The sequence below is a fragment of the Anolis carolinensis genome, chromosome 4 (assembly GCF_035594765.1).
Source record: "Anolis carolinensis isolate JA03-04 chromosome 4, rAnoCar3.1.pri, whole genome shotgun sequence".
In the NCBI taxonomy this organism is placed as follows: Eukaryota; Metazoa; Chordata; class Lepidosauria; order Squamata; family Dactyloidae; genus Anolis; species Anolis carolinensis.
Window position 1 is genome coordinate 79,683,921 of NC_085844.1, and position 12,955 is coordinate 79,696,875.

The window sequence follows — 12,955 nt, forward strand, 5'->3', positions numbered from 1 at the left end:
GTTTGAAAAGTGTGATTCTTGCTGTGTTTACCACACTTGTGAACTATTTAAACTCCTTTGTCGCCTGTGTTTTTTATTATTTTTTAATGAGGGTGACTGAGGTTGCAGAGGAATTAATGTGTGCTGAGTCTGCCTAGCAATTCAAGTAGGGTTGCCACGATACAAAACCTTTATTACCTTAGGTCAACACTTGTAATGAAATGCAGAAATGCTGGAATACTTTTAGTATTGCATTGTCAAATGAAATGTATCAAGTAAAAAAAAACTGTAATAGAGTACTATGGCAATAAGAATTTTATAAACTTTCACTAAATCAGGAGGCATTAGGGGAAAGTGAGTCACACTTATGTGGCTTTGAATTGTACATTCTTCAGTCATAGTGAAGTAACTGTTTCTTCTTTTGGTAGACATACCACACAGATCTCAAGATTTCCCTAAGTATTTTTCAGTGATTAGTAGTGTGGTTTTATAGTCCATCTGATCAGTCCTGCTAAGACAGTGCTAACAATGGCACTGTAATTTGTCTTTTCAATTTTTTTTGGTCATTTCTCTCCTTTTGGCTTCTGAGGTGATGGATTTGTCTATTGAAACCAGTTATTGTGGCAACCCTATGCACATAACAAAAACTAAATTTTGGTTTGTTTTTAAATTCTGAACCTGGAAGGGAACCCTTACTTGTGAGCATTAACTTTATCTTCTGTTTCTCTACAGGATCCCTGCTCACTATGTATATCCACAGGCTTTTGTGCAACCAGGAGTAGTTATCCCACATGTCCAGCCTACTGCAGCTGCCGCCTCCACCTCACCTTACCTTGACTACACTGGAGCTGCCTATGCTCAGTATTCAGCTGCTGCTGCGGCCGCCGCAGCCGCTGCAGCCTACGACCAATATCCCTATGCAGCTTCCCCTGCTGCTGCAGGATATGTCACAGCCGGGGGCTACGGCTATGCAGTCCAGCAACCACTCACTGCAGCCACTCCTGGAACAGCTGCTGCAGCTGCTGCAGCTTTTGGGCAATACCAGCCACAACAGCTGCAAACAGATCGTATGCAATAGCGGATGGACTCATGAAGGAAGTTTTCTTTCTTATTCATTCTTTGTAGAATTTTACCTTCCAGCCTTCCAATAGAAATAGTTGTACAAGAGGCAATTAATCATAACTAATCCAGCTTTAAGGAGAGCTACAATGCAATATAGTATTACAAATAAAAGGAAAACAAATGCCACTGTATTCGTACAGTATGCATCCATCTCATGAGTAGTATTCTGGGGTGGGCATTGTAAGAGTATCGTATTGTCAGTCTAGCCATCCTTCTATCAGGAAAGGATGATAGAAGTAACAAAAGAAAGCTTATATCTTTAAAACATACACAAAGAGAGTGAGGGTAGATGGCGTGTTTTACAATATCAGGGAAAAAAAGTCCAGGTGAGCAATACGTAGCCTATATCAAGTTGAAGATTACTATTATTTAAATGTCGAAAGCACTGACTGTCTTTTGCTACTTTTCATTATGGCCTATAAAACTTTGGCGAGTAAGAACGTGTCTTCTGACGATCTCATAACGGGCATCGAACAAACTAAGGAACGTGGCCTTTGGGGGAGAAGGGTGGACAGGCACCAAAGTTATTTTTCTCATCTGTCCTCTGTATGAATGGGACTATGGAGCAAGTGGTGTGGAATTAATGGGTGCAACAGCTGTACAGACAATCAATAACACAGACCATTCTGGAAAGAACACATCACTTGTGCTCGTTTGATGAGCTTGTCACATTCTAATCCCTCTCCCCATCCTGTTTCACTTTTAGGAAACTTTGACTGCTGGCGTCAGCTATTCTGATTCTGAAATAGGATCAGCTTTTTACTACAACAGCCTTCTCTTTTTATTTATTGTATCTATTCATGGCTTGCGAATAAAGGCAGGAAGAAATTTGCTGAATTTAAACCTTTAAGAACTGTGGTAAGGGATTTTTTTTGGGGGGGGAGGGAATGATTTGTATACAATTTAATACCTATTTAAAAGTATTTATTTGCAAAAGAGGTCTTTTTCATGAAATAACTTGTTGAGATTGCAGTTCTTCAAGGGTTAATACTATGTGGGTTATATTGTGCCTTAATGTAATGCTATTTAAAGATATATTTATTTTGAAAGTTGTACTGTGCTGCGCTCGAAAGGAAACAACGTTGGATGTGAAACTGTAAAATTATGTATTCATCTCATGGTATAAGTTATTTTGTAGGTTTAGCAGTAGTATATAAAATATTAACCTAATCAACTAAGGATGCTGACATGGGTTTATTTAAATTCAGTAAGTACACCCTTTCATAAGGGTGCTTTAAAAATACTTTTTAAAAAGGGTTTGATCTTAAAAATGCTAGTTTCATGATTTTCCCTCTATCTCCTTAACTGTTAACCTGCTTTCTTGGATTTTCAGGAGAACTTATTTCTCTGAGAGAGGGAAATGGTAAAGGATTGGGCCATAAAACTCCGCATACCTGCTCAGGAATAAGTTCTGATAAACGTGCTTCTCTTGTCTATACGGAAGCAGTTCTGTGAGGTCTGGTCTCACCAATAACATCTGCAAATGGGAATCGTATTAATCAGATTAATTATGTGGGAAATTACCACATGATTTGTCTGGTTCATGGAAGTTCCTATTTATAGACAACATGGGGCCACTTGGGAATGCACTGACAGAAACAGTTCCCATGCCACAACAGTAGCATTTAATTGGGCCACTGATCTTGATGTGGCTTAATCCCAACCAGATTAGGAAGATTGGGTCTGAAGTCCCAGTTTTAATTGTGGACAAAACAAACAATCCTCACATAACATCATCCACATAATGTATTTCTGGTGGGTTGTCAGTATTTTCTCCTACCGAAAAAAAGGGTAATTTTTCACTTTCATCTCTGTATAAACCAACTATTATTCCTTTGCTAGGAAATGCTGCTTTACATTGTCCTGTGAAACTGCAATAACTTGCATTTTTTTATTTTTGACCTAAAAAAGGAATTTAATATTTTACACTGTATTGGAATCTTTTTATACTTGAACAATTTTCATACAAGGGAAGACAGGATAGCATTTTTATGGACTTTGTCCGATGTCACTGGATTTATTTTGAACACTAGCCAGTGTTATATAAGGTAGATAACATGACTCACATGTTGTTTATTATGTATATTGCTTTATAATGTTTCAAATCTTCTAACCTATACTCTTGTATTTAAAAGAAAACAATAAAATGCTATTGAATCCAACACATTTATCGGTGTGTGGAAATATTTTCTTACCAAATGGAAATGTGTTAATCTGTTTTCTGAGTGTATTGCAGCTTTCCCCTCTGGCCATGCTGGATGGAGATGATGGGTGCTGTAATCCCAACACATTTGGAAAGTAGCAAGCTGGAGAACACTGCTCCATTTATGAGAAGAAGACGTTTAATGATTTCAGAGATAGAACTCATTATATAGGAAACTTGACTTGCTATGTGTTAAGTGTTGAAAACAAGTGCAACTACAGTGCATAAATTACAGATGGGGTTTACTATTACAGTATGCAGCCATTTGTGTACATGGCTATAAAATGTGACGGATTTACAACTCCCAACAGCTATCCATGGTAATTAAAATGGAATCTCCAGGCAGGGCCCATAAAAGGGAGGTTCAGCCAGTATATCTATCCAGGACCCAAAAGCCAAGGAAGAGCCTGTGAATTTCAAGCCATGACCATCATGCCTTTTAAAAAAAACCTTCTGTTTTTTTTTGTTCATGTTAAGTGTTTGGTGTAAAATGTTGGCTGCATCAGATATTTGCAACAGGCTCCCCCATGGTGCCTGAAAGCAGTTTTTTCTCACCTTCCAAAATTTCTTTGAGAATGCTGTATATCTAGGGATCGGCTTACCGCACAATTATAGTGCTATTGTTCTTCTTTAACTGCCTTGGTTCCATCCTATGAAATCATGTGGTTTGTAATTTGGTTGAGGAACTAGAAGTCTCTGAGAATTCTAAATACCTTTCTCTATTCTGCTACTTCTAAGTTACCATAGGATGGAATCGTAGCAACAGTGCTATAATTCTGTTGTGTGAATGGGTCCCAAATAGTCGGCAGCACCTCAAACTCAAAAGAGTGAGTGCTTCCTTCCAACCTTTTTTCTACATTTCCAGAGACATGGTTGGCTGCTATTGGAACCAGTACACAAAATGCCTTGAGATTGTGATCTTAAACTTCATTGATACAAGCTAGGATCACTGAAAACTAGCACGTTAAGGGTCACACATGTTCCTCTCATGCACAGCAAGTTGTGAAAAGTCCTGCATCTTCACCAGGGTCAGACATACAATTTGTGAGGACATCTATCCTTTCAGAGTAAAATCAGTATAGAGTATAATAAAAGTGGGATCACTAACAAGTACGTGGCAACATAGAACAAACAAATGCAGAAAATGTTTATATATGGGACATACAATCTTAGACAAGAATACAGGTAACTTTCACAGCAGTACCAACATGCTGTGAAAGTTAGGAAAACAGCATGCTGCTCCAGGTGGCACGTGCCACCTACTATATTTTAAAATACAACGTTACTTCTCACTGCCATTGCTCAATTACAATACTTTTGCTGGTTAAAACCACAGAGGTCCTTGAACCATAATGGAGGCAGCTACTGGTCAAGTTGGTTATGCATTGCAAGTACAGTAGAGTCTCACTTATCCAACATAAACGGGCCGGCAGAACGTTGGATAAGCGAATATGTTGGATAACAAGGAGAGATTAAGAAAAAGCCCATTAAACATCAAAATAGGTTATGATTTTACAAATTAAGCACCAAAACATCGTGTTATACAACAAATTTGACAGAAAAAGTAGTTCAATATGCAGTAATGCTATGTAGTAATTACTGTATTTACGAATTTAGCACCAAAATATCACTATATATTGAAAACATTGACTACAAAAATGCGTTGGATAATCCAGAACGTTGGATAAGCGAGTGTTGGATAAGTGAGACTCTACTGTACTATGCCTGCCTACTGATACGTCAACAGGAATATGCTGTTAAAAGTCCTGTCCTTGGGAGCTTCCCATAGGCAACTGATTGTTCACTAAGGTTGCCAGATCTCAGGACTTGGCCCAAAGTCTTTTCCAGGTAGGGGACAAAGCCACAAATTCTGCAGTTTTGATGGGCTTAGTTCCAGACGAGGAAAGAACTATAAAAATCTCTTGTATGTGATGTGTGAAAAATATTTGTGTGTAAGTGTCTGTAAATACATGCTTAGTGTCTTTGAAAGATAGTGAGGCTATCCTTTTTCAACTCAACAGTTCTTTGGAGAAACAAAAGGAAACTGGACTTCAATCAGAAGACCTGATTTAGAGCATGACCTACTACCCTTTGCGTTTTCTCCACACCCTCCCGGTGCTACCAACAATCCCAGTCAGCATATTTCAGTTAGCTACCTTTTTACAAATTGAAAGTTATGCTGAACAGACAGCTGTGTGCATTTAATCATACATTTAAAGAAGCATTGGATCAGGTCTTCAGTGTTTTCCTTGAAGTTTCAAGATATCTATGTAATGTTTGACAATCGCTTTATGTGGGAAAAGGTTTGTATCATCTTGTTATTAAAAATAAAACAAAGCTGACTTGTTTTTTGCAATAGGGTTAGCTTGCAGCTCTGCATAACTATCAAATGCTATCAATAATCCATGACAACACGTAGCACTCTATTAATAAGAAATGCTGTTATGTGGAAAAGCCAATGGCGTCCTAGTTCCAAAGAAACTGAATACTCCCTGTGACACTGCATCTTACCTTTCCACATTAGATCATCCAATATATTTTGACTTAGAGAAATTATATTGTGACAAGCTACTATCAGCCACATTCTGGAAGGTTGTTTAAACAGAGCTGAAAAATACAATCTCAAGGATGGAAATAACATATTTACAAATTAAGAAACAAGAGGGTGAACTATCTAAAACAGGTACACATGCTGCATGAAAAAAAGTTTCAAGTACAACTTTAATTATACGTATCTCCAAGAAAGTTAAAATGTTATACAGTAGAGTCTCACTTATCCAAGCCTCTGGATAATCCAAGCCATTTTTGTAGTCAAATGTTTTCAATATATCATATTTTGGTGCTAAATTCATAAATACAGTAATTACAACATAACATTACTACTAGGCTTGCTCAAATAATTCGATTTCCCCGTTACCCGTTATTAATTCGTTATTTTCGTTAGTTTTGAAGCAATATACGGCCTTGATTGTCCACACGTCTGGATATCGCGGTTTCGAACCGCGACTGGCCGTTTTTAGTTATGTTGTCGTTTTTTTTCGTTTTTAAAAAAAGCTTTTGCAAATCACCCAAACTTGTTTAAGTGCACTGGGGCAACCTAGCGTGTTGTTTGCACCTTGTGGCCAATCAGAGAGCACGTTTAACCAGGGGGAGGGGCTGGTAGGACGTCCTAAATGAAAAGAGCGAGCACAGGGAGCCTCGTGGCTCATTTGCACCGGGAATCTGAAGAGGGTGGAAGGGAGATTCTGGGCAGGCAGGCAGGCAGGCAGGCAGGCAGGCAAGATTGCTGCGTCACAGCTTCCTTGGCTGTGTCTGAGCTAGAGCTAGGCTACAGAAGACCGGGAGAAAAGGTTGGGTGGGTGAGTTTGGGTGGTGTGGGTTTGGAAACTGTTGGGTGTTTCTTTTTTAATTTTTTGCAAAGGGCCTGTGGGTGTTTTTTTCCTCACGAGATTGGCGTTTTCCATTTTCCCACCCGGCCAGCAATTTTTCTGCTGCGCCATTTTTTCTGTTGCGGGCGGGGTGGGCTTTCTTCTTTATTTTTTCAACGCAAAAGGGTTTTTGGAAACAAGGGAGCCTGATTTGGCCCTTGCCTGCTTACGTATTGAACTACTTTTTCTGTCAAATTTGTTGTATAACATGAAGTTTTGGTGCTTAATTTGTAAAATCATAACCTAATTTGATGTTTAATTGGCTTTTCCTTAATCCCTCCTTATAATCCAAGATATTCGCTTATCCAAGCTTCTGCCGGCCCGTTTAGCTTGGATAAGTGAGACTCTACTGTACTACTACCTAAGAACAGAAAGACTACAGTGTAAAGTAATAACAAAAATCTGGAAAATAACTGACATGGTTCAGTTTCCAAAAGTAATATATTCCTGGGCCTTTTTTTAAATTGACACCTGAGGCAGGAATAACATGGGAAGACTGGGATGGGTTACTTATACCATGAAAATGAGGAACAGTTGGACATAGGTCAGAAAACTTTAAATTCAGAACTAATAAGCCAAGGCTTGAACCCTTTCTTCAACATTAGGCTGAGTGGTTGGGATTGTTCCTTTAAAGCAGGACTCTTCTAACTTTTTAAACCAAGGGCCAGTTCATGATTCCTCACACTGTTGAGAGGCTGGACTATAGTTTGGAAAAAAAATGAAAAAATTCCTATGCACACAGCACATGTTTTTAATTAATGTTGAATTGTTTTAACTATTCTGTTGTCTAGCATCTAACGGTTGCTAATTGTAAGGCCGCCCTGAGTCCCCGCTCGGTGGTGAAAAGGATGGGATATAAATGCGCTATATATATATATATATATATATATATATATATATATATATATATATATATAATGTAGTGCAAAAAAGAAAGAAAGAAAGAAAGAAAGAACAACACAATATTTAAAATGAAAAACAATTTTAACCAATATAAACTTACCAGTATTTCAGTTGGAAGCGTGGGCCTGCTTTTGGCAGATGAGATAGTCAAGTTCATTACTATTTTTGTTGTGTGCCTTCAAGTCATTTCAGACTTAGGGTGACCATAAATCTAAAGTTTAGAGCAGAGCTGGGTAAATGACTTGCAGGGCCGCAGCCGGCCTGCACAGGCCCTAGTTTGAGGACCCCTGCTATAAAGTTAAGACTGGATTCCTGAGCTGGATTCACTAGCTAACTAACATGAGAGACACCAACTGTACGTGAATGGGGCTGTGTCAAGGAAAACCTGTGTGGTATCTTTGAACTAGACCTCCTTGATCTGTCCTCTTTTCAGGTCATGGAGAGCTTTGGTTGCATTTTACTGCTCACCCACACATTCCCACCTCTGACCTGACAAGTGCCTAGCAACTGCAGTGCAGGAGAGAAAAATAAATATATGTGGTGGTCAGCAATTGGCTGTAGCAAGGTCAGAAAGGATGGGTGGCTCATGAGGATTTTGGAATCTGCTGACAAAAAGGCTCTCCTTTTCCAGGATCAGAAGGTAAGCAGCAGGACAGAAAGAGAATTGTTTATTAAGCCCCCCTCGATGGATTGTCACCTTGCTGTGGTGAGGGGGCTTATGTGTTCCAATGAACCTGCGGGCACAACCACTGGAGTCTTGCACTCCCAGGAGGGGCCACAGGGGATGATCCAGATCAAGCCCAATCCAAACATCCAAAGACCTCAACGGCGGAGCAGGCGGAGGATAACATGGTACATGTTGCAACGGCTGTGAAGGCGGAAGAAGGCTGCAACAGACTGAGAAGCCACTCTCGTTGTGTTAATCACACCACTGCTGGGACCTCACTCTGTGAAGACTGTGTGTTAACCGGCTGTGCACCAACCTCCACACATTAAAAAAAAAAATCATGCACAGGCGTCTTCCGAAGTGGAAGACCATCGTCCTCGAACTACGAGGGATTGCTTAAGAAGAAGAAGATTATGAAGTCCATTGAATGCAATTTAATTTATAAATGAAGAGCTTTGAATACCATAGAATCGCTTTGCAGGACCCAGCGATGCCCAGAGAGTATTCTCTGTAGAATTACAGAATCATAGAATAATAGAGTTGGAAGAGGCCACATGGGCCATCTAGTCTAATCCCCTGTCATGCCAAAAAGCACAATCGAAGTATGATTATATGGTCAACCTCCATTAGACCATCTAGCAGAAGTTGACCATAGTATCATACTGTAGGCCTACAGTGAAGACTTATCTAGACATTTTCTAGGTCTTCCCGAGTGATTCTATGGTTTGCTTAAACTAGAAGCCCAAGATAATAATTATGCAAAAACTGTATTATACAAAGTGTGGGAATAGATCCCTCACATAATATGCAGGCTTATCTTAATTAGAAGTAACCATATTTGCCTGACAACACAGCCCAACAAAAATTTATTGATGTCTTGGTTTTTAGGTCTGTTCCTGGGGTTATAAGGGGTGATGATTCAGAAAATTACATTGGACAGACTGCATCAGCTCTAGTTTCTTAGATATGGTCATCATTATTTTCTACTAGCGATCAGATGGTAGAAACAGCACTAAAAAACAGCACTAAAATTCATAATTAAAATGCATCAAAATATATTCAAAGTTAAAAACCACAGCACCCCCTGACTAGATCTTAATCACCTCCATCTTTAAAAGCCTGTCTGAATAGAAAGGTTTTGGCCAGCCACCAGGACAGCAGGGAGAAGGCCATTTTGGTTTCTCTGGGCAGGGAGTTCCAGAGTCAAGGGGCAGTCACCAAGAAAGCCTGCTCTCTTGTTCCCACCAACCAAGTTTGAAATGGAGGTGGGACCGAGAGAAAGGCCTCTCCTGAAGATCTCAGGACCCGGGCAGGTTTGTACAAGGAGATGTGGTCAGCCAAATAGCCTGGACCTGAACCATCTGGGCTTTAAAGGTCATAACCAGCACTCTGAATGGTGCTGTTGCACTAAAGCCCTAAAACCACACTCTGTCCAGGTAATCAGTAAATAAAAGTTTATTAAGAGATGAGTATATACAAATGAGAAAATCTAAGAAGGAGAATCAAAGTTCAAAAAGTTATTTCCAAGATAGCCAAGATTCCAAAATCCTTTCAAATACAGTCTCCCAAGTCAATCCACAGATATATCCATAAACATGATAGCATGAATCCAAGGCAGGCAACCTATGCCACACATGAAATTAGAAACAGGAACAAATGTATAAACTTTAATACATAGAATCATAGATAGAATAATAGAATCATAGAATAATAGAGTTGGAAAAGACCTCATGGGCCATCCAGTCCAACCCCCTGCCAAGAAGCAGGAAATAGCATTCAAAGCACCCCCGACAGATGGCCATTCAGCCTCTGCTTAAAAGCCTCCAAAGAAGAATCCAAAGACGTAGGACCAGGAACCAAGAACTGTTCACCTGAATACAACATTGCTCTCACAAAGTATTGTACCAGCAGAAAGCCACTTAAAAGGCCTCAGTCCCTCCTATTACATCATTCCTCATACATCTGCTTTTCCGCTTTTTATCTGTAAGCCTCTGGGAAAAGCTAGTCTGTGTCTGTTGTATGCTCTGCCTCCGAAGCTCCCAGAACCTTGATCTGGACAAATATTTGTCTCCCACATTTCTCTCAGCCTGCACTTCTGGTATATGCTCATGAGAACTGATATCGCTTTCTCCAGTCTCATGGGAACTGCCAGGAGATTCCAAAACAGCTCTCTCCAGGTCACTTCTATCTTCCTCTGGGCCCTTTGAATCTATCCCAGCATCTCCTTCCTCATCTTCTGAGCACTCAGAATCTTACCAGGCTACAACAGGTGCCCGGAAACAGACTGGCAGCCAGTGGAGCTGCTAGAACAGGGGATTTGTCCACTCCCTATAGCCAACCGAAGTTAGCAACCTAACTGCAGCTCTTTGGACCAGCTGAAGTTTTTGAGCACTCTTCAGAGGCAGCCCCACATAGAACGCATTACTGTAATCCAGACGGAATGTAACTAAGGCATGTAAACAGTGGTCAGATCTGGCTTCTCCTGGCCACTGAAAATACCTGGGCCTCCAGGTTCAATGCCGAGTCCAGGAGGACCCCCAAACTGTGGACCTGTGTCTTCAAGCACATCCAGCACAGGCTGGATCCTTATTCCCTGGTTTGTCTTCTGACTGACCTGGAGTATCTCTGTCTTGCCTAGATTAAGCAAGGAGGACTTTTATCTGAGTCTACAAGGAAGAACAAAATTTTCCCCTCCTCTCCTGTTCTCTATGCTGAGTCAATTAAGTATAAACTACTTTTTCAGTTGGAAATCGGTTTGTAGAAAATAATGTAAATTCAGGACAAGGGCTGAAAAGTGAGTGGGGAGAGAGAGAAATTGAGACATTTTAAAAGCACCTGAAAAAGTGGGATGATGGAGTATTAATTGTAACTTTCCCTGCCAAATCAGAATAATTTGAGGAGTGGAAATTGTCACCATCACTGACCCCCTGGAGTCAGTGATGGTGACAATCAATTTTGGATTACAACTCACAGACTCCTTCAAGCAGCATAGCCAGTAGCCATTTCCAGCACTCAGTGTTCAGACTTGGTTGGATTAATCTGTCAGTTTCTATTTTCTCCACACTTAGTTTTTTTAAATATCATTTTCCATTATGATTGTTTCTGTGGTTCTTCATTTGACAGAAGAGTATACACAGCAGATGACAGCAGTTCAAAAACAGATGAGGCAAATTCAATGGCTCTATCCATCAGCCCAGGCTATCCGTAGACCAGAGTTTTCCAAATACCAGTAGATTCCTAGAATATTTTAATCAAATTGCGAATAATCAAATCCATAAAAGTCAAACCTACAGATGTAGAGGAATGACTCTATACAATAGTCAGTAATGCTTGTAAAGTTAGTTCCCCAGTTGTCATTATTTTTAGAAGAAAATAAGAGTTAACACTCCCTAATTTGATCTGTAATTGTAAAATAACATACTTTTGATTTTTTTCTTCTCATTAAACAGTAGAGTCCCACTTATCCAAGCCTCGTTTATCCAAGCTTCTGGGTTATCCAAGCCATTTTTGTAGTCAATGTTTTCAATATATCATGATATTTTGGCGCTAAATTCGTAAATACAGTAATTACAACATAACATTACCGCGTATTGAACTACTTTTTCTGTCAAATTTGTTGTATAACATGATATTTTGGTGCTTAATTTGTAAAATAACCTAACTTGATGTTTAATAGGCTTTTCCTTAATCCCTCCTTGTTATCCAAGATATTCGCTTATCCAAGCTTCTGCCGGCCCATTTAGCTTGGATAAGTGAGACTCTACTGTAGTTTGAATTAAGGGCCAAGAGTTCTGTAGTGTTTTGTTAAGATATTGTTTAGTTCTTCAGTTGGTGTTTATTGTTTTCGATGTAGGGATATGATATTATTTTTCTGCTTTAGTTTACTCTTAGCTATATAAAGATGTGTATTTTTATATATGGATTTTTTTTTTCCTTTTTTCTGTTTGCCTTTGTTTCTTCTCAGTTTCCCACGTGTACAATGCTGGATTTTGGAACATTTTGGATTTCCAGATATGGGATAAATCTGTACTCTCTTAACAACACCCATGTTTAACATTTCGTGTGAATACTGTTCACTTACAGAAACAAATTTTCAATACAGATTGTACCTATATTTAATATCAGATATTACCATTTCTATTACAATTGTAATGCATTCTGTATACCAACCAAATCTGTGTAGAACTAAAGGCTTACCAATGATTCAGTGCCATTAATAATACCCAGATAAGAACTTGAATTAAATTCATGTTACATACTGTGCAGAATTCCTTCATAATTCCTAGATGGGATTCCAGTTTAATAATCCGCATCGGCATGACATTTTAATAGTGAAGATTAACTATCACTGACAAAGATAGGGGATTTATTAGGAAAAAGGGGAAAGTAATAAAAAGGTAAAGGTTTCCCCTTGACATTCACTCTAGTCGATTCCGACTCTGGCAGGTGGTGCTCATCTCCATTTCTAAACTAAAGAGTTGGCGTTGTCCGTAGGCACCTCCTAGGTCATGTGGCCAGCATGATTGCATGGAGCGCCATTACCTTCCTGCCAAACAGTACCTTTTGATCTACTCATATTTGCATGTTTGCGAACTGCTAGGTTGGCAGAAGCTGGGGCTAGCAACAGGAGCTCAGCCCATCCTGCAGGTTCAA

General features: G+C 39.5%; 1 protein-coding gene across 5 annotated transcripts in view; it reads left to right on the forward strand.

The window, feature by feature from the left end:
• Positions 1 to 3,267, forward strand: part of rbm24 (RNA binding motif protein 24) — a 65,878-nt gene extending 62,611 nt beyond the window's left edge. For 3 of the 5 annotated variants that reach the window (XM_062980703.1, XM_003219756.4, XM_062980704.1), the window contains one exon: positions 712 to 3,267. In XM_062980703.1, the coding sequence (XP_062836773.1) occupies positions 712 to 1,057 (346 nt within the window). In that variant the 3' untranslated portion in view covers positions 1,058 to 3,267. The remainder of the gene's footprint in view (positions 1 to 711) is intronic. The other 2 variants (XR_010006126.1, XR_010006125.1) reach the window with 2 other exon arrangements.
• Positions 3,268 to 12,955: the final 9,688 nt, after the last annotated feature.